Here is a 21,041-nt window from a genome sequence, read left to right on the forward strand (position 1 = left end):
TGAACCCATTCCAACACATGCAGAGCATGAAAAAGCTGAGCAGTATATATGTTAGTTTCCTTTTTTCGTTGGCCTTCTACATTTGTATTACTGTAGTTGGAATTTCACCTGCACGAAGTCAAAGGCAATTTGGGCAAATGTCCACTTTGAATATGATCTTCAGACTGAACTGCAGAATTGATTTGGTGAGTTGATTTTTTTAAAAAAAATATGAATTCAAAGTAATTCAAAGATTAGATAGGCTTTTGCCCAAATGCCCTAACACTTGTAGAATTGGATTCAAATACCTGAAGAATGTTCAGAAGACATAGTCTCCATCCTTTCCAGAGGGCAGGAGCAGAACTGGTGGGTTAAAACTACAAAGGAGGCTTAGACTACGTGTCAGGAGGAAATTTCTAACTAGGTAGAGGTTTGTCAGAAGGAGGTCCAACCTGGATCCAACCTGGAACTAAGGAGAAATTTCCTGGCAGCGAGAACAATTCATCAATGGAGCAGCTTTCTTCCTAAATTGTGAGTGCTCCATTGCTGGAGGTTTTCAAGAACAGATTGGACAACTGTCTGTGCAAGATGGCATAAGGCAGCGGTCCCCAACCTTTGCAGCTTGGTGGCCCGACTATGAAGGGGGGGAGAGGGGAACTGGGCCCCATGAGTGGCCAGGGTGCGTGCATGCACAAGAGTGAAGTTTTGAGGCACCACGTACAGAAGTGGGGATGCATGCCAGCCTGCCTCTCACACAGCCCCGTTGCAAATAGTCCACAGCCCGGTAGTGGGGCATGGCCCACAGGTTGGGGACCCCGCCTTGGGCAGGAGGTTGTACTAGAAGACCTCCAAGGTCCCTTCCAGCCTGTATGAGTTGCCAACCAGTAGAATAGCTGCCACATGACGATAAGAGTTTTCCATTACTAGACGTCTGCATACAGAGACTGCATGGCGCTCTACCAGTGAGGTTCTAGTGGATCCTGCATTGAACTGGAGGTCGGAAATGATGATGTCTACGCTTACCCTTCCAACTCTGCAATTAAAATTATTCAGCTGAGTTTATTTGACTGCTGAATCACAAAATTCAAGTGGACTCTTTGAATCAAATCACAAATGTGAATCTACCCTTGGTTGATTCGGGCAAAAAGGATGAGAAAACAGTGGTGTTCCATTTTTTTAACTATTGACATAACAAGTACAGAATTGGAAGAAAGAGGACAGGACTGTTTCACCCACCACGAGCCCCCACACTGCATGCTGGGGGATTTTTCAGCTCTAATCTTCATTCCTGACGTTGGGCATCAGTTTAATTTATTTATATATATATATATATATATATGTCAAATGCTTGTTAACTATTTTTAGATTACCTTGCTAGGCCCCAAACATGGGACAAATCTTTATTTCCTGTGTCAGCCTAACCTGAAGGCCATCGACAGGCAGTAGTCACACCGGTGACAGCTCATATTTGTGTAAATTTTAAATTGTTAACAAAGAATTAAGGGAGACTGATATGCATTTCAAACTTATTAGTTTTCATCAGTCAGCCATACCCTTCTGAGATTCGAACCTGGGCTGATTGCACATTAGGCAGTTGTTTTCACCTCTAAGCCACAGGATCTCTCTCGCTTTGTTAGCTGAGAAGCAAGGGGAGATATATGTCAAATGCTTGTTAACTATTTTTAGATTACCTTGCTAGGCCCCAAACATGGGACAAATCTTTATTTCCTGTGTCAGCCTAACCTGAAGGCCATCGACAGGCAGTAGTCACACCGGTGACAGCTCATATTTGTGTAAATTTTAAATTGTTAACAAAGAATTAAGGGAGACTGATATGCATTTCAAACTTATTAGTTTTCATCAGTCAGCCATACCCTTCTGAGATTCGAACCTGGGCTGATTGCACATTAGGCAGTTGTTTTCACCTCTAAGCCACAGGATCTCTCTCGCTTTGTTAGCTTTGTTAGCTGAGAAGCAAGGGGAGATATATGTCAAATGCTTGTTAACTATTTTTAGATTACCTTGCTAGGCCCCAAACATGGGACAAATCTTTATTTCCTGTGTCAGCCTAACCTGAAGGCCATCGACAGGCAATTTACACAAATATGAGCTGTCACCGGTGTGACTACTGCCTGTCGATGGCCTTCAGGTTAGGCTGACACAGGAAATAAAGATTTGTCCCATGTTTGGGGCCTAGCAAGGTAATCTAAAAATAGTTAACAAGCATTTGACATATATCTCCCCTTGCTTCTCAGCTAACAAAGCGAGAGAGATCCTGTGGCTTAGAGGTGAAAACAACTGCCTAATGTGCAATCAGCCCAGGTTCGAATCTCAGAAGGGTATGGCTGACTGATGAAAACTAATAAGTTTGAAATGCATATCAGTCTCCCTTAATTCTTTGTTAACAATTTAAAATTTACATATATATATATATATATATATATATATATATATATATATATATATATATATATATATATATATTTAAATCCAATTGAGTGAATGATGATCATACATCAAATGCTCAAAATCCAGCTTGTTCACATGCAGAAGGAAAGTATGGATGGTCAAGGCCAGAGACAGTTTAAAGCACTGAATTATATAAAGACAATGAATCTATTTAATTGTTCATTTTATCACTTCAGATGCTTCCCTTCAGAAGGTCAAAGCTATTAATAAATCATTAGAGATGGAGTATTGATGGCAGCAACATGATGGACAGTCTTGGATTTGGTTGAAAATAGAGATTTAGGTTGGAAGCTAATAGACATTTCATTATGAAAGCATACATGTAAATAAAACATTAACGATATGCATAACTATACTTTCGTCAATCTTCAATCAAGAAGGTGAACTGGTTTAAGGGGAAACTATTTAGCTATCTGTCAGAGAGACACAGGAAGAGGTAGAATGCAAATAAGCAGTGCTTTTTTTGTAAAAGAAAAAGGTGCCAGAACTCACACATGTCATAACAACCCGCCTTGCCTACCCTACAAGGTTCCATCCCAAAAAGGTGCCGGAACTCCGTTCTGAGCGTTCTATGAGAAAAAAGCCCTGCAAATAAGAATAACTATATTATAAAATTATTGCTTTAAAACTGGCAAGTTTAGTTCTACTTTGTCTTAATAATCCATGGCCCATTAACTCCTTACATGACAAAAGTTTTTTTTTTCAAAGTCCTGAGCAAAGATTTCTATTCTCTGAAGATCAAAATCAAAGCAAAGTTGCCCACTTCCTATTCTCTCTAGATCAACCATAAAAGAAATGAGTTATTTATTTGGATGTTCTGTGAGGCTCAGGATGTAATGCAGGAACATCTGGAATCATTAAAGAAACAGACTGCTGCTGTAAGTAAAACAAAAAGTGTAAACAATTTAGGGTGAATTCACACATGGGCTCTGTTCTCTGTTCACACCTGTGTGAGGGCCCCAGACAGTGAGTGGATAAATGCATGGACCATAGGCCCACAGAGACATCAATGTGGATTGGAAGATTTGACCCTCGGAGCAGCTTGAGGGAGGTTGCTGCCTTGACTACTTATTTTCAGTGTTTGAATGCCAGGATGTCTCCATTTATTTATTTTTTTGAAAAAGGTCATGAACAGCAGGACTGTTTGGGCTGAACTAGCAACTGGTCTGTTGAGTTCAGAATCTTATTTCCGGTTTCCGGGCTAAGGACAAGTCACCACAGGACAATTTGCTGCAGGATAACTCAGCATGGGACAATTCAACACTGTGTTAATCGTGTTAATGGTTACTTTTATTCTTGGTGGCCATGTTTTTTGTCAAAATTATTGTAACTCTTGTATTTCTGGATTGGCTTTCTTTATTTTATTATTATTGGCCATGGTTCCATTGAAATTAATTTATTTTTTGTATTTGTTGAGTTGTCCTGAAGAGAGTTGGCTGTCCCATTCTATTGCCAGATTCATCCAAGACCAGAATATATCCAGTATCAAAAATTCAGAGGAATATAGCCTCTAAACATACAGTTTCTTTCTTTCTTTCTTTCTTTCTTTCTTTCTTTCTTTCTTTCTTTCTTTCTTTCTTTCTTTCTTTCTTTCTTTCTTTCTTTCTTTTTTTCTCTCCCTCCCTCCCTCCCTCCCTCCCTCCCCCCTCTCTCTCTCATGAAGGACAATTACATTTTTCAAGTTCCCCCCTCCCCAAAAAAGAGGCTGGGCTTAAAGAAAACACAACACTCAAGAGTTCTAGTGACAATCTTCTCAGAGTTTGGCACAAATAAGAAGTGCTTAATGGCCATTAACTGCTCTTACAAAGCTTTTGAGATGTTGTCTTCCACAAGTTAAACTTCTTCTTCCAAGAATCTGCTTGCTTTTTCTCCTCCCCTTTAGGGCCTGTTTGTAAATTGCTTTTCCCAGGCTGCCATTTTCCATTGCCAGACTCTCTATCTCTTCATCACTGCCTGTCCTAAAGTCTCGGGTGGACTCCCTGCCTGTGAAACTTTTTGGTGAAGAGGTCAGATGGTGAAAGCCATTCAGGAGACCGTCTGTTTCCATTTGCATTCTCCCAGAACAATCCCCTCCCCCAAGGCTTCCTGCTTCCAAAAGCTGTTGTCCATTTCTTGTTGCTGTTGCTTTTTCCCCCCCCAAGAAAACACACTTTTTTTCCGGCATTCTGTACAATGCGGAAAGACCTAGTAGCGTTGGCCTTGGGGATGATGGAGAAGGTGCTCTGGTTGCTTACAGAGATGTTATACATAAGAAAACCAATTAGGATTGTTGGTCCTTGGCACAATTTGCAGTTTGTACACGTATGCTCCAAGATGCTTGGACTCCTGCTTCAGCACAGCTTCAGGCCTTCCTGAAAATACTTGTGTATTTTATTAGCGATGTTGCAGTCTCAAAATCCACCATGAAACCTGCACCTGCTTTGCTATCATTTGCCCTAATGACCTTAAATGAACTTATCCCTGCTTTATCTGCAAGTTGATTTAAGATTAAAGTGATAGTCCAACCACATGGCCCTTTTATATTGCCTGATGCTGAAATTTGACCATGTTTTATTCTAAGACGCAATTCTAAAAGCTTTTTAGAAGACATAAATAATTAACCAAAAAGGATTTGGGGGCTGTTGCACTAGAAGTAAAATTGATTGTTAAGCATTAAACCCAAGCATAATCAGAAATGAAATTGTGAATCACTGTAGAATAATTGGGACAAACCCATGGTAGTAACAACCTCACAGCATCTTTAACACAGAAGATGACTTCTACTTATTATTATTATTGAACGGCATCTTCCATTCAAAGCCATCTTTCCATCTTTCATTCAAAGCCCTCTAAGTTTAGGAAAATGGGAGGCCAACAGGCCAGTGAGAGACACTGGTGCCCCAATGGTTTCTTCCTTAAGACAGATGATACCCATCCATTCCAACCTTCTGCTTTCCAAATTTGTCAGGTTTTTTTTTTCCAGAGTCTACAATCCAGCAAGACTTAATGTTTCCTATTTGTTTTGGTATTTATCACCCATTCACAACACAGAAATCTCCAGCATACGTAGAAACAACATTTCTAAATTTTGTTTGATCAATCTGTTCTAGTGGGTTTTGGGTTTGAAGATAGATTGACAGAGGGATAGATGATGGTTGGATGGAGAGAGAGAGAAAGAGAAATAAAGAAGTAGATAGAGACAGTATGTCATCTATGTATAGAATAGTCCACTTACTTTATCCCTTGCTTGCAAAATTTTATATAATTTTTCCTTTCTTCTTTTATTATCTTTTGAATAGCATAGCATAGCGTAGCGTAGAATAGAATAGAATAGAATAGAATAGAAAAGAAAAGAAAAGAATAGAAAAGAATAGAATAGAATAGAATAGAATAGAATAGAATAGAATAGAATAGAATAGAATAGAATAGAATAGAATAGAATAGAATAGAATAGAATAGAATAGAATAGAATAGGAAGGGACCTTGGAGGTCTTCTAGTCCAACCCCCTGCTCAGGCAGGAAACCCTATACCATTTCCAACAAATGGCTGTCCAGTCTCTTCTTAAAAACTTCCAGTGTTGGAGCATTCACAGCTTCTGGAGGCAGGTTGTTCCACTGGTTAATTGTTCTGTCAGTAAATTTCTCCTTAGTTCAAGGTTGCTTCTCTCTTTGATTAGTTTCCATCTGTTACTTCTTGTCCTGGCTTCAGTTTTACCTGAGTGTATTATATTCTGGCCATCTGCTCTCTAACTATAAATAAAATATTACGGTGGTTGTTAGGGTACAAAACATGGTGTGTCATGCCTGCCTTTGTTTATGACATAATATGTTCTAGGCCATCTAGGAAAACAAGACAGTCTTGGATTTAAAATAAACCCCCTCTGTTGTTCCATCTACCATTTTCTAAAGCAACAAAAATATCTGTATCTGTATCTACATCTGTACCTATGCATAGTCATATAAAAATCCAAATAGCAGGATATGGAGATGAAACACTGCAGGCCTATCATGATGGAATGAACAAACCTACAAAGCGAGTTCCTTTAGAGAAAGAGATTGCTCTGAAAAGAGCAAACATTTCCTGGATTGAGAGGACAGTTTTGGATTGCTAAGTGACATGATGCGATTTTGACTTTACACCCTTAGATTGCTTGGCCTGTGTCACATAGTCGTCGGGATGAATGCAAGTGGGCTGGAAAAGATGTTCTGGTAAGTAGAATCCTTTATTAAATCTTCCACTTGCCCTTGATAAAGGCGGGTCAGTATTTTGTGGTTTTTTTAAAGCTTTGTTTTGCACTAACTGGCTGCCTTTTTTAACGTCATGTTGGTTCAATCTCGGACACCGGTCAAGCTTCATTTTCTCCCCATGAGCTCCTGTGGGGGTAGATTTACATGTAATGGAATGAGGGAGTGAGTCTATAATTGTCCCCTTATTTAAGAAGTCTTCGGAGTTTGACCTTGTTCCTGTAACTCAGCGGAGGCCCTCAATCTGCCACTATGGAATAGGCAGGCCTTTGTGAATGCAATGAGAGTCATTAATGTCAAGAAGCTTTGAAGGCCTCAGGGGGTCTTCCTTGACAAGAACACACGGATGCCTTCCTGATGTTAATTTCCTTCTTCCTATTGTGGTTGAAAACAGGGGGGAAAACATTTATTTTACGCATTCTTTCTCATATCATCACTCTTTCCTCCTCAATCTTTTCAACCCTTCCATTAGATAATACGGGAAATTGTAAGGCTGTTGGGTGAGATTGTAATGCTGGCAGAGGATAAATAAATAAAGAGATGGAATTCACTGTAATTATACAGAAACTCAACGCATTCTTTTAAGACAAAGGGAAAATCACTGTGTTTGCAATAGCAAAAAGGCAGCTTAGAGCTTGTCCCAAGTGAATGTTTAGAGATGGTTTAGTAAAATATTCATAATAGCAGCTGGTAGAAATTTGTGTTCTCTCTCTCTCTCTCTCAAGTCATAAGTGAAATAGAGTCATTAAGCAGAATATGGTTCAGAATTGGGACTTCAGTATTTAAAATAACAAAGCTGATCTGTATCCACAGAAAGAATTTGCAAAAATCCCTTGTCTAAAGAAGGAAGAATATCATAAATAATAAAGTGGCCCCTTTTTTTAAAGATCATGCTGGGTTAACTTCTAAAGAATGAGTCTTATACTTAAACCAAGCCAACTGCTTTTCCCTAGAACAAGCAAGAGCTGATGCCTTTTGTAAGGTCAAGTTTTAAGAATAAAGAAAATGAATTCTTTATTTTTTTGGCCCCCAAGGAAAAAATGAAAAGTAATATTCAGTCGGCTTTCTCTTTCATTACTATCAAGGAGAAAATGGGAAATACGGCCTAAAGAACATTTAAATCAATATAATGAAGGTAGTCTTATGATGATAAGTATCTTACATGTTTGAATGCCTAGAAGTTAATAAATCACAAATGCTTTTGGGGGGGTTAACAATTTTTTTTATTTTAAATGAAGTAATTACGAATCTCAATTTTTAATAGTTCTGTGCTGAACAACTTTCTCTGCAATAGCTCTTTGCAGCAGCTATATTGCTTACATGAAATAAATATTAACTGTAACAACATATGTAGTTTCTATGAATCGCACTGGTGACCTCAATCATGACCTGAGATTAAAAGGTCTCTCTGGTAACTAGGCCGGCTAGAAGGCTAAGCTTTCCCTCTGCTGGAGTCCCATCTGATGTCTTCTCCATTAATGTCAGTCACAGAGCGTCATGAAATTGATACCATTGGGGATCTAACATTTCAAGGGTCCCCCCAGACACTGATAAATGTGGAGGCTCCCCAACAGCACAGCTTATTTTTTTTTGTTTTTTTCAAAAAAGAGAGTTAACAGTTGGGAGGTAATAAAATTGTGGATCAGACACCCCATTTCTCATATTTCTGTAATGCAACCGCTCACCTCTGTGGGAAACGTCACCTCGTGTGCTCCGTTGTGTCATACTGGGGAGGTGTTAAGAACATTCCAGTCTGAGTTACTGATTTGGTTCAGTTTGACCTACATTTCTGATCTGATTCATAAAAACTGATCCAACCTGATTTAGATGCCCAAATCAAATCAGTCCAAGAGAAATAAATATTTCTGGCCATGCAGAAGAGCACCCAAATCCTTCCAAAGGGCTGATGTTGGACTAGCACTGGATCCTGGTCACCCATCAACTAGGGCAGTCCCATGAGTGATCTTTGGCCAATCCCTCTCTCTAAGCCCACACTAGTCTTGTCAGGTAGGCAAAATAACCAGCAAACATACATAATACCTCCTATTTTCTCCATGCTAACAGCCTTGTGAGTTGACTGCAACAGAATATCTATACATGAATTAATGTTGGGAAAATCATGTACTCGTGACATCCAAAAGGCCTAGGTCTCAGCTCGTAAGATCCTTTCTTATTTATAAAGATGTGGCCGACTTCTGGCTGCATCCGTAGTGCTTAATAGCTTTTTTCCCCTCTATGCTTTGTGTGTTTGTGTGAGTGTGCATGTGCATGTGCGCACGCACTATAAACGTTATAATTGGCCATTCAGAAATGAAAAATTTGGGATGATTTGGCACTGATTAACATGCATCATGCATACAAAAGCTGTTTTATGTATATTTATATTCTGCCTTCCAATTTAATAGTTCTCAGAGATGGTCATAATTCATCACACATACACACACACATACACACACACACACAAATTACAAAGCTGCAGCACCTGGGCCCCTGCTTTCTTGTGCTTTCTTGAAAGGAAAACAATCATAGTTTCCTTCTTTTAACAAGAATTAGAAGCCAGATGATCTTAATGCTTCTCGTTGGGGGTAGGTAATTGGTTTGTGGGTAAAGCCAAGATATTTACCTTTGTTGTCACAGTCTTTGTTTCAGATCTTTGCAGACCCTGCTCCGAAAATAAAACAAGTCCAAATAATTCAGACGTAGCACCCTCCCTTTAATCCACTGCAAATTAAGAATCTTTCATCTCTTTGAATCTATCTTTGCACTTGGTTGCCAAAATCCTCATGTTTAACTAAGGTTTCCCCAGATACGTGGAACAGAAATTTGGATGTAAGATAACTGGATTCCTTTACGGAACATTTATAAATATCACTTTATAACAATTGTTTACAATATCGATTAGGGCTCTTCAGATGATGAATGCTCTGAATCAGATCCAAAGCTCCAAATTGATGGATTGATTCAGTTCATCAAGTTGACTGCGTCCCAGTTGGTTGGGAGTGACGGAAATTTGATGCTTTTCATAAACAGAGTTGGGCTTGACCCAACTAATATACAGTATATAGAGAGAGTGCTTTGTATTGAAGTCTTGCAGACTTTTTAAAAAAATAGTAAAGTGACTGCTGAAATCTATTATTGCTTGACAAATACATTTCTAAGTTTGTCAGTGGAAGGCCCTTGTCTGATGTGATGTGAGGGAAATGATTATAACTGTTCTTTCCATTAAGTCAGCCCTGGTTTAGTGCCAGCCTTCTTAATCTCTAAAATGTGCTAAGCTCAGAATGTCATGAGAATATCCCAATGCCCGCATGAGAAACTACGTTCTTCTACTCCATCTTAAATAATAATAATAAGAGTCGTCATACAATTCAGCTTTTTTTCAGGGCTAGGCAGAGAAAAACAGAGAAAATATAAGATATACAGTCAACTGTACATGCTTCATCCTGGGAGGAATGACTACAGCTAAGTGACCCCCTCAGGGCTTCTCTCCAGAAGACTACAGCTAAGTGACCCCCTCAGGGCTTCTCTCCAGAACAATTATAATAGGTTAAATTGTCCAAACTGTAACGAGGAGGTTTAACTTTGCTGCTCAAGAAAATTAACTGTTACAAAAGGATGTTTACGTAATAGGAGGCTCAGACAGGTTGCAAAGAAGTTGGAAAAGATACAAGGGGCTGCGTAAGAGAGTAAGGACTGCTTGTACCATATACAATGGCAGGCACTGTAACTATACATGGGCTTTGCAAATTATCTAAGACCCAATTCCAGTGTGTGATTTGTTTTAAGTATAAAGTAAGTCTTATCCGTGCACCAATTGTACAAAAATCCATTGGACCTTTAAATTTTTGAAAGGAACATCTTTCAATTCAGGATATCAAACTGATTCAAGGAATTTACTTAAATCATCTTAGCACTGAACCTTTGCAAAGTCATAGCAACCCCTAATCCCATGTCAACCTTTACCACAAAACCTATTTCTGGGGATAACTCTCCTTCACAAGACACCTTCCCCTTGGATCCTCCCTGTCTTTGCTTGAGAAGACCTAAGCACACGTGGAGTACTGGCAAGGGTGGATGAGATCCTTTGTTTGATGATCACATTGACCAAAGGGAATGTGCCCTACTGCAGGGCTTTTCAATCAGTGGTACTGGTACCACCTGTGGTACATTGGCACCTGGCAGGTGGTACGTACCACCTGGCAGGTGGTACGCAACCATCCTAGAAAAGTGATAGCGGGGGAGGGGAATTAGCTGAACTGGTGGCAGCACCGCACAAGCCTGAGCAAGAGACGGCTGGAGCTGCAGGACTGTCAGGGCTCAGTGGAAGTGCCAGGATCAGCGCCGCTTTCCAGCTGATTGGTGCTTCTTCAGGGCTGTCAGGACTCAGTGGAAGCACCAGGATCAGTGACGGGCTCCAGCTGGAGCTTGGTGCTGATCCCGGCACATCTGCTGAGCCCAGGAGAAGCGCCAATCAGCTGGAATGTTGCAGCATCTCCAGGGTGTTGTGATTTATTTATTTATTTATTTATTTATTTATTTATTTATTTGTTTGTTTGTTTGTTTGTTTGTTTGTTTTTATAAACCGCCCTTCTCCCGAGGGACTCGGGGCGGTGTACAGAGTAAGGTAGGTATACAGATTGAACAATAGTGAAAAACAATAGTAAAAACAACTGAGACCCCAATTAGAGCTATCAGGCCAGGCCGGACTGCTGGAACAGGTAAGTTTTTAAATCGCGCCGGAAGGTGCGGAGGTCGGGGGCCATCCGGATTTCGGTTGGCAAGCAGTTCCAGAGGGCTGGCGCACCCACTGAGAATGCCCTCCCCCTGGGGGCCACCAGCCGACATTCCTTGAGCGGTGGCACCCTGAGGAGGCCCTCTCTGTGGGAGCGCACAGGACGGAGGGGTGTTGACGTTGGCAGAAGGTGCTCCCGTAGGTAGTCCGGACCCATGCCATGTAGGGCTTTGTATGTCATTGTTAGCACCTTGAATTTCACTCGGAAGGCAACCGGAAGCCAGTGCAGCTCACGGAGGAGAGGTGTGATATGGGAGTATTGGGAGGCCCCCAAAAGTGTCCGTGCCGCTGCACTTTGCACCAGTTGAAGCTTCCGAGTGGATCTCAAGGGCAGCCCCATGTAGAGAGCGTTACAGTAGTCTAGGCGAGAGGTCACAAGGGCATGGGTGACTGTACGTAAGGCATCCAGGTCCAGATAAGGTCGTAGTTGGCGCACCAGTCGAACCCGGGAGAAGGCCCCCTTGGTCACAGCTCCTATGTGATCTTCCAGGGATAGCTGCGAGTCTAGGAGGACACCCAGGTTGCGGGCCCTATCAACAGGGGGTAGTAACTCATCCCCGATGTTAAGGGGTGGAATGATCTGAGTATCCTGGCTTGCCGGTACGTACAGCCATTCAGTCTTGTCCGGGTTGAGTTGAAGCCTGTTCCTCCCCATCCATTCCCGGACTGCTTTCAGGCAGCGGGACATCACGTCGAGGGCATCACTGATGCTGTTTGGAGTTGAGATGAAAAGCTGGGTGTCATCAGCATACTGATGGTACCCTACTCCAAAGCTACGAATGATCTCACCCAGCGGTTTCATGTAGATGTTGAACAGGAGAGGCGAGAGGACCGACCCCTGAGGGACTCCGCAAACGAGAGGCCTCAGGGTCGACCTCTGTTCCCCTGCCAGCACCGACTGCGAGCGACCCTGGAGAAAGGAGGAGAACCAACGCAGAACCATGCCTCCCACTCCCAGTCCCCTGAGGCGCCGCAGCAAGATACCATGGTCGATGGTATCGAAAGCCGCCGAAAGGTCTAATAAGACTAGGACAGAGGAATGGCCCCTGTCCCGGGCTCTCCAGAGATCATTCATCAGAGCGACCAATGCCGTCTCTGTGCTGTAGCCCGGCCTGAAACCCGATTGGCGCGGGTCTAGATAAACCGCTTCATCCAGGACCTGAGGAAGTTGATGTGCCACCACGCTCTCAACAACCTTCGCAAGGAAGCGAAGATTGGAGACTGGACGAAAGTTATTCAATGAGGTTGGGTCCAAGGTGGGCTTCTTGAGGAGAGGTCTCACCACCGCCTCCTTCAAGGCGGTGGGGAAGTGACCCTCACTCAGAGAAGCAGAGATGACCGCCAGAAACCAGCCTTGTGTCCCCTCTCGAGCCGCATAAGCCAGCCAGGAAGGGCACGGGTCCAGTAAACATGTGGAGGAGCTCAACCTCCTCATAATCCTGTCCACTTCCTTCAGAGTCACAGGATCAAATTCCTCCCAGATGACGTCGACAAGACTGTCCATGTCCTGTTCTTCCAACTCTGCCCAGTTGGAGTCCAGGCCGGTTCGAATCTGAGCGATTTTATCCAACAGATATTGACCGAATTCCTCGGCTCGACCCTGCAAGGGTTCCTCCCTCACCTCTTGGTTCAGTAGGGAGCGAGCCACTCTGAACAAGGCAGCCGGGCGATTATCTGCGGACGCGATGAGGGTGGAAAAGTAGTTGGATTTTGCCACCCTTATCGCTGCGACATAAGACCTGGTGAGGATTCTTAGTCGCAATCGGTCGGATTCGGATCGACTGGATCTCCAACGGCTCTCTAGGCCCCGTCTCCGACGCTTCATCTCCCGGAGCTCCGCGGTGAACCATGGGGCTCGCTGGGATCTGCGCCGGGTCAGAAGCCGCAGGGGTACAACTCGGTCCAGAGCCTCCGTGGCTGCCTTTTCCCAGGCTTCCACTAAGGCATCCGCCGAGCTGTGAGCAGGGAGTGCATGTGGGTCCCCAAGCGCTGCCTGGAACCTATCAGGTTCCATTAGGCGCCTAGGGCGGTACCATCTGGTTGCGGGGGGTGGCAAAGGGGAAGTCTAGCCATAGGAGGTGATGATCGGTCCATGACAGGGGCGTAACGGTCGTGGCGCCCCCACCGATATCATCACATTTACATTCAGATGCTTGGCAACTGATTCATATTTATGACGGTCACAGTGTCCCAGGGTCATGTGAAGTGACCAAAACCTGCTGCAACCACCCAGCAGAGGGGAGGGAATAAAAACCAAGCAACCCACCCCACCCCACCCCTGCTGCCAATCCTCAACAGAAATGCTCACAACAATGAAAACTTCGGACAGGAGGAAGAGCGCCGCCGGGGGGGGGGCAGGCAGGTGTCTTGCTCAGCTGTGGCTTGAGGGCACTTTTTTCAGTGCCATTGTCACTTCGAACAGTCACTAAGCGAACTGTTGTAAGTTGAGGACTACCTGTACTTTATCACTTTTTTCTTTTCTTTTCTTTTTGTCATAAAGTTTTTGACACCTTGCTAGGCGACTGCTGGTACTCGGATGTTGCCATGTCCTAAAAGTGGTACAATGGGTGAAAAGGGTGAAAAGCCCTGCCCTACTGTATCCTTTTTGCTGACTAGATGGGTAAGGTAGTGCCCACAAGTGTAAAATTACTTGTGCAACAAGAAGCCTGGGCTACAGGACCCTGATTCATGGATGCTCCAGGGATGACACAGTGTCCAGCACTCTGATGGCCTTTATTGGTCTTGTGCTCATGTGTTCTCTTGGGCAGAAAAAGGCTTCCAGTTGTCCTTCTAGTGAGATAAGAAGCTAATGCTATTCTCCAAAGCACTTGAAAGCAGGACAAGAAGCAACAGATGGAAACCAATCAATGAGAGAAGCAACCTAGAACTAAGGAGAAACTTCCTAACAGTTAGAACAATTAACTAGTGGAACAACCTGCCTCCAGAAGCGGTGAATGCTCCAACACTGGAAGTTTTTAAGAAGAGACTGGCCAGCCACTTGTCTGAAATGGTATAGGGTTTCCTGCCTGAGCAGGGGTTTGGACTAGATGATCTCCAAGGTCCCTTCCAACTTCTTCTCCTTCTCCTTCTCCTCCTCCTCCTCCTCCTCCTCCTCCTCCTCCTCCTCCTCCTCCTTCTCCTCCTCCTCCTCCTCCTCCTTCTCCTTCTCCTTCTCATTATTATTATTATTATTATTATTATTATTATTATTATTATTATTATTATTAATTTCATTCAGCATGTTTCACACGCAGGGCACTGCATCAAATCCAATTCTTCCTGATGCAAACATGGTGCAGGTCTCCAAAGCGAGAGCTATAATTTTATGCACAATTAGAGCATAAGTACGTGTCTGCTCAGAAGTAAATCCCATTGATTTTGCAAAGGTTACTCCTCTCTTCTGAAGTCACTGGTGTCTCAGGCAGTATTTTTAACTTTTAAAAGCACAGATGGTAATGTGAAGAAAAGAAAATATGTAGGTTTATGCAGGCAAAGGGTTAATTGATGCTATTTCTGCTTTCAAGCCAAGTAACCTCATCTCTGTTGCAGTAAAACCTACCTCTGCTTCCGGCCTCACTTAGTCTCCTCTAGATTAACAGCTTTGGAACCTCTAAGGATCTTAGAGGTATGTTTGAAAAAACAACTTGGCAACTCTTATTTAAACAAATGTGACTTGATGCCAGATCTTAATTGAAGAGAAACTTTAAACTTCCTCCTATTAAGGTGTTTCATTCTAATTTTTCCTGTGGGAAAATAAGGCAAGGCAAAATCAAAGTTGCCTTAAGAATTCTAAAGTTGTGTAGGGAAGTATATGCAAGCTCCATTCTTGCGCTTCTGTGGGATATTTGTGGAAAACATGTAGACATTGCTAAGCAACTGATTCACAATCTGTTGCTCTCTTTCAACACTCTGCCTTCCCCCTTCCCTTCGGACTGAGAACTCTGAAATGCATCTATCATAAATGGCTGAATCTGGAAATCTTTCCCGGATATGTAGAAACCACCTTGGGATTAAAAATATTGCCTCATTGATGCAAAATCTTGAGTGGTTTATAAACCTGGTCAGGCTAGCAAAAATTGCTGTATTTTACCAGGAGAATCGCTTAGCATCAGGCATCATCAGGCATCATCCAAGCATCATCAGGCATCATCCAAGCAGAACATGGGATGAGATAAGGATAAAGGATAAGGATAAGGATAAGGATAAGGATAAGGATAAGGATAAGGGTAAAGTTGAAGCAAACCCATCACATTTTATAGAGTAGACTGCAAAATTTTGCTTAATTATGCTATCTATGCGTAATATCAAGATGATGATGATGATGATGATGATGTCCACTCAATTGTGTCGATACTCTGGGCCAGTTCTCTCCACATCCTCTGATCTTACTTCTTTCTTGCTTCTTTGAATCGTTCTATGCTCCATGGCTGGTGTCAGCTTTGATGGTATCAACTTTCATGAGACTACACAAAAAGGAACTGCAACGTCTGTGCGCATTTGGGGAAGTGGAAGAGAGGGGGAATATGGATTTTTCCTTTCTTTTTAATTTTTGGGGTGGAGGTGGAATTTGCCCCTCCACCTGACAACTTTTCACCGGAAATCAGGACCCGTCTTGTCCCATCTCACAAAAACTGGTTGCGTTCGTTTATTGACATGATCTATTTCTGAGTCAGCTACAGACATGTTTGAATGCGGGGAACTATTATTTTATGCTTTGATGTAATTTAAAGGCAGGTTACTTTTCTACAGATTGGGGCTCTTCCCTCACCCTCCCTGCTAATCACTCTTTCAGCATGAGAGATTGTTTTGCAGGGGCCCCTTTTAAAGAGGCTTTTAGTGGAAGTGGAGATAATTGTGACTGGGTTTCAGATGACTGTTTAGAGAGATTAGAGGGCAGAAGTACCAGTGATATGGAAGTGGCTTCAGTGACCTCGTGTACAGAGCCTTTGGTTTAGGTCACTTAGTGGAGACCAGTGTCCAATGGAGGTTGACCAAAGCCATGGTGCTATTCCCCTAGCACAGGGGTAGGCAACCTTGGCTCTTTTATGACTCGTGGACTTCAACTCCCAGAATTCCCAAGCCAGCCATGCTGAGGGGAAGGGAGAGGTTTCCATACTGAGCCATGCTAACTCAGGAATTCTGGGAGTTGAAGTCCACGAGTCATGAAAGTGCCAAGGTTGCCTACCCCTGGCCTAGCAAAAGTTCCTCCAATACCCCATGTCAACCCTCATACACAACATCAAGTTGCTCATTGCATTCACCCATGATTTGGGCAATCATGGCTTATTAAATGAACCTTACCTATCTGGATTCACACAATATAACCAGCCAAAATTGCAGTTCTTATGGCTTTAGGGAATGCATTTTTACGCCTTCCTTATGGTTTGATATCTGTGGTTTCAGTGGAAAATCTCTGTGGCACGGTGTCCAGTTAAGCTCATTTGTTTTAGCTATAAGTTGAAATGCTGGGCAGCAAAGTTACAAATTATGATGTCTGTTACATTCGTCTTTGTGATTTGTCTCCTGTAAATATTCTTCCCTTCCTCCCTTTATCTGAGAGAATTTAAAACGGACAGGGTCTTTTTTCTACGATACTTGGGAAGAAATACCTTCCCATAAGCTCTTTTGTATCAAGAAATCAGAAAGATAAACCTGAGTCACTTTGCTCAGGAAGCACTTAATCAGAGAGAGAGAGTGTGTGTGTGCACCACTTAAAATGAGAGGTGTTGGACTCCAAAAATACCTCCTCAAGATCCCACCACCACCATCAGCTTCACTCCAGAAATCCCCAGAATCTTCTCTGAGGCAAAAAGGAAGTTATGATTTCTGTTACTTCCTTCTCTACAGCCTCCAGTGGCCCCGGGTGCAATTTGCTTCCCCGGAGCGCTGACTGGCCTGTATGTAAGAGAAATCTCCACATCTCACTTATCACCTTTCTGGAGGCTCTCCTGTGCTTGCGTGTGAATGCAGCCCTCCTGTTTTTCTGCTTCTTTGGGAAAAATTTCCTCTGATGTATAGTCAGCTCTAAATATACGCTGTGAATGCGGCCCATATATTTACTGAATCTGTTATTTGGGATTCGTTCTATGATTTTAAGATGATGTGTTCTTGGGTAGTTTTAAGGTGCTGTCTTCTTGGGTAGTTTTGTTCTTTTTTTAAAAAAAAATCTTGCCAAGTATTGGATTATGTTCCATTGTGGACATTTTAGTATCATTTGATGACATTTCAACCATTGAGCATCTTTTAATTGCAGATGGAAGGAGGCAAATCCATGCATCCATCTATCCATCCATGCATTCATCCATCTATCCAGCCAGCCAGCCAGCCATCATTCTGGTGGCAAATTAACTTATCCTCAAAGATGACAATGCTCTTGAATTGAGTCATTGCTTTATCACCAATTGCTCAACAGTCATTTGAGGTTACAAATCACAAAAAGTTACTTACAGTGCAACTTATCCTTGAAGTTACAATTGCCGCGCACATCTCCTGCAATTTACAAAATTGCATTTTGGGTGTTTGGCAACCAGCTCCCATTTACGACTGGTTTGCAGCATCCCACAGTGGCATGACGGCGGTAGTTTGAAGTGCCCTGGCTCAAGACCAGTATTGTGTCAGATGTCCCTGCATTTCAAAATTCCGTCTTTATGTTGCACATTTGATGTCTGTATCTTCGGGCCAGCATTTCACTCTGTATTGCTGGCACTGGTTTTCCCATTAAGAAGAAATATCCTGTTTCCTTGAGGGTAAGGCAGCAACCGGGAGCTGTCACCAAGTTGGAAAAACCCAGTTTGAGAAGGTTGAGCCATTCCAGGCTCGTGGCCAAGAACACGAGCGGATACTTTGTGCTAAAGCTGACATACCTTGTCCTGAGCATTGAGAATAATTTTGAATGCCAAATTTCACAGCTAAGACATGCCTAAATATCATCATGGCAATGTTTGATGGAGGGAAAGGAAGAATGCTAATAAACTGGCAGAAGTCACTCAGTCTTGGCAATATCTTGATGAAATATCTGCCTACTGGGTGGCTTTCTTATACCGCTTGGCAATCAAGTAACAAATGCAAATGTAATTAGGTTTAATACCCATCTGCATTTATAGGGTTATCATATCCGTGTACTTTGATCTCTGCTTCCCAATGAATATGACTGTTGGATCACTAGACAGCTACAGTATGGCTGTAAAAAAAATGATTTGGCAACTCAGCTTAAAAATGATTTAACTGAACCTACCTTGCAAGTCAAACCCTCTAACTGAATTACTGAATCAACTTGTTTCATTGAATGACACTGAATTGGGTGCCTGCCAACTGATTAGGTAATTTTATATTTTTTTTGTAAGCGAATCCTGTTCTTTCCACAGAGCAGGAAGTAGAGAAACATCTTTCATTGATTAACTCCACAATCATGTATATTGCAATACTTAGGATCCTTCTCTTATTCTTTTAAGATAAATCTTGAAACTAATGCTATGTAACTACAGTGCAATCATTCACAAATTCAATTCCTGGTGGAAGGTTTGAATGCCACAGAGCAAGATCTGGCTATGTACATCTGATGATCCCTAATAAGAATGAAACCAGACATGTACTAATCCTGTCTATAACAAGATAGACACTCTCTAAAAATAGTGAATTTGTTCCTCTACCCTAATGGGGCAGCAGTCATGATCATGTAAAATCTCAAACATGAAGACAAGACAATAACGCAACTTCTATCTCTCCCTTCCTCACCTTAAGTAAAGCAGGGTTCTCTATAAATATTCTGTTAGATCAGAGGTCCCCAACCTTTTGGGCACCAGGGACCAGTTCCATGGAGAAAGGTGTTCAAATGGATTGGAGAGTGCGTGGTTTTGTCTGCTGCCTGCATCCTGCAGATGGGGTTTTGCCTGTTTGTTCATGCCAAAGCTCGGTACTGGTCCACTGATCATGGGTTAGGGACCCCTGATATACACTTTGCAGAAGGTGGATACTTGCAATGCAAATTTGCATTTTACAACCAGAATGCCCTACCAGAATGCCCTAATGCTCTAAAATCCCAGAATTCTCAGCACAGGCCATGCTAGCAAGGGAATTCTGGGAGCTGGTATACCCAACTAGAAGGCAACTACATTTTGAAAGGCTGGTCCTGTTCTCATACCTCAAATCAGATGAAGCCATTTACATCCTTATAAATATTTTTTTTAAAAAAAATCCTTAATAACTGTAAAACTAAATGACATGGTTGGTCAAAAGTGAAGTAGTTAATCATGTTGGTGGGAGGCTTGTGCATTGTCATTTATAAGAATGTTTTACTCAAGTATTATTGGAGATGCTCGTAAGCAACAATGTACAGGCTCTGCAAAGGTCTTCCTTGAACAAAACTGAACTCCTGCGCACATTTAGTTCAGTGTCCACAGTTCATGCAAAGGATCCCCTGATTGCCACATGGATCAGCACTGACTAATTGCATTGGGCCATTGGAATGAATTAACTTTTATAGAACTGCATTCTATAGTATTGTCTTGGCTAGGAAGGGGAGAAAATGCCCCTTTGAACAGATTACCATGGTAGAGGGGAAACAGTTGCCATAACTTTTTTTCATCAGTTAATGTTGTGATTTAGGGTCAGCCTGTGGGTTTGGCAGATTCAGAGGAGGAGGAGGGGGGTGTTGGAGAGCCTGCAGAGGAAAGCCCTGAGGCTTCGCAGAGCCCTCAGCCAGGCCCCTCTCATCTGGTCACTACGCAGACCCAGCTGTATGAGCCTGACAGCGTGGATGAAGATGACCCACAGCTGGCCCTGTTCAAGGATGCCCAATGCAGGAGGCAGTCAATCAGGAGTAAACAGAGGAAGGCAATGGGGCACCTCGGAAGGAGGCAGAGAGAAGTCACGCCCTGAACTGTATTTAAGGGGGAATGCGTGGGAGGGCTGGTTTGCTGAAGGCAACCACTTAAAAAGCTCCTCTTTCATGGTTTGTGTTTTGGTTTTGCTCTGTTTGCTCTGTTTTGTGTCAATAAATTTGGCAGGCTTAGTTCCAGCCTCTTGCCTTTTTGTAAAGGGGTTGTCCCTGCCTTTTCTGCAGGGCCGGTAGTAGGCTGGTACAGAACAGTTAATCTCTGAATCTTTCAGTTCGATAAAAGCATGTCTAAAGGAACCACATCCATTGCCTGCTGCTTTGGTTGTTATTGGGCTCCAGTAGAGCTGAAAGGTTAAAGGGGGAGGGGACAAAGCAGCTGGGAATCACAGGGAAGCTGTGTCATTCAGGAGAGATTGAACGGAAACTTTCAATAGTAAACAAATGCATTTAATAGCTGAAAGTTTGATCCTCTCACCAGCCCCAGTCAGGCCTCTCTTAGCTCTTTTATTCCTACAATCCACAGCTGAAATAGGGTGCACTCTCAAGGGGAGATGTATTTTGGGTGAGGATGCATACTTTGATGTCAAATGCAGTTGTGTTGGCATGAACCAAGTCCAAACTGTTGACAGGAACCGAAGAGCACTGATGGAATTATCTTGCCAGGGGTAGGGGGATACTGTCTAATGCTGTTTGTGGTCTGTTTGACCTCATTGTAGCTATGGAAATGTAAGGAGTCTGTGA

The 21,041-nt window shown here is 42.7% G+C and overlaps 1 protein-coding gene across 1 annotated transcript in view; it reads left to right on the plus strand.

Moving 5' to 3' along the window:
* SEMA3A (semaphorin 3A) overlaps positions 1-21,041 on the plus strand; it is a gene marked incomplete at both ends in the record, with an annotated part of 175,710 nt that overhangs the window by 66,022 nt on the left and 88,647 nt on the right. The window contains one exon of the mRNA XM_083366286.1: positions 6,574-6,636. Coding sequence (XP_083222412.1) covers positions 6,574-6,636 — 63 coding nt within the window. The remainder of the gene's footprint in view (positions 1-6,573; positions 6,637-21,041) is intronic.

Source organism: Vipera ursinii, assembly GCF_947247035.1.
Source record: "Vipera ursinii genome assembly, chromosome: 6".
In the NCBI taxonomy this organism is placed as follows: Eukaryota; Metazoa; Chordata; class Lepidosauria; order Squamata; family Viperidae; genus Vipera; species Vipera ursinii.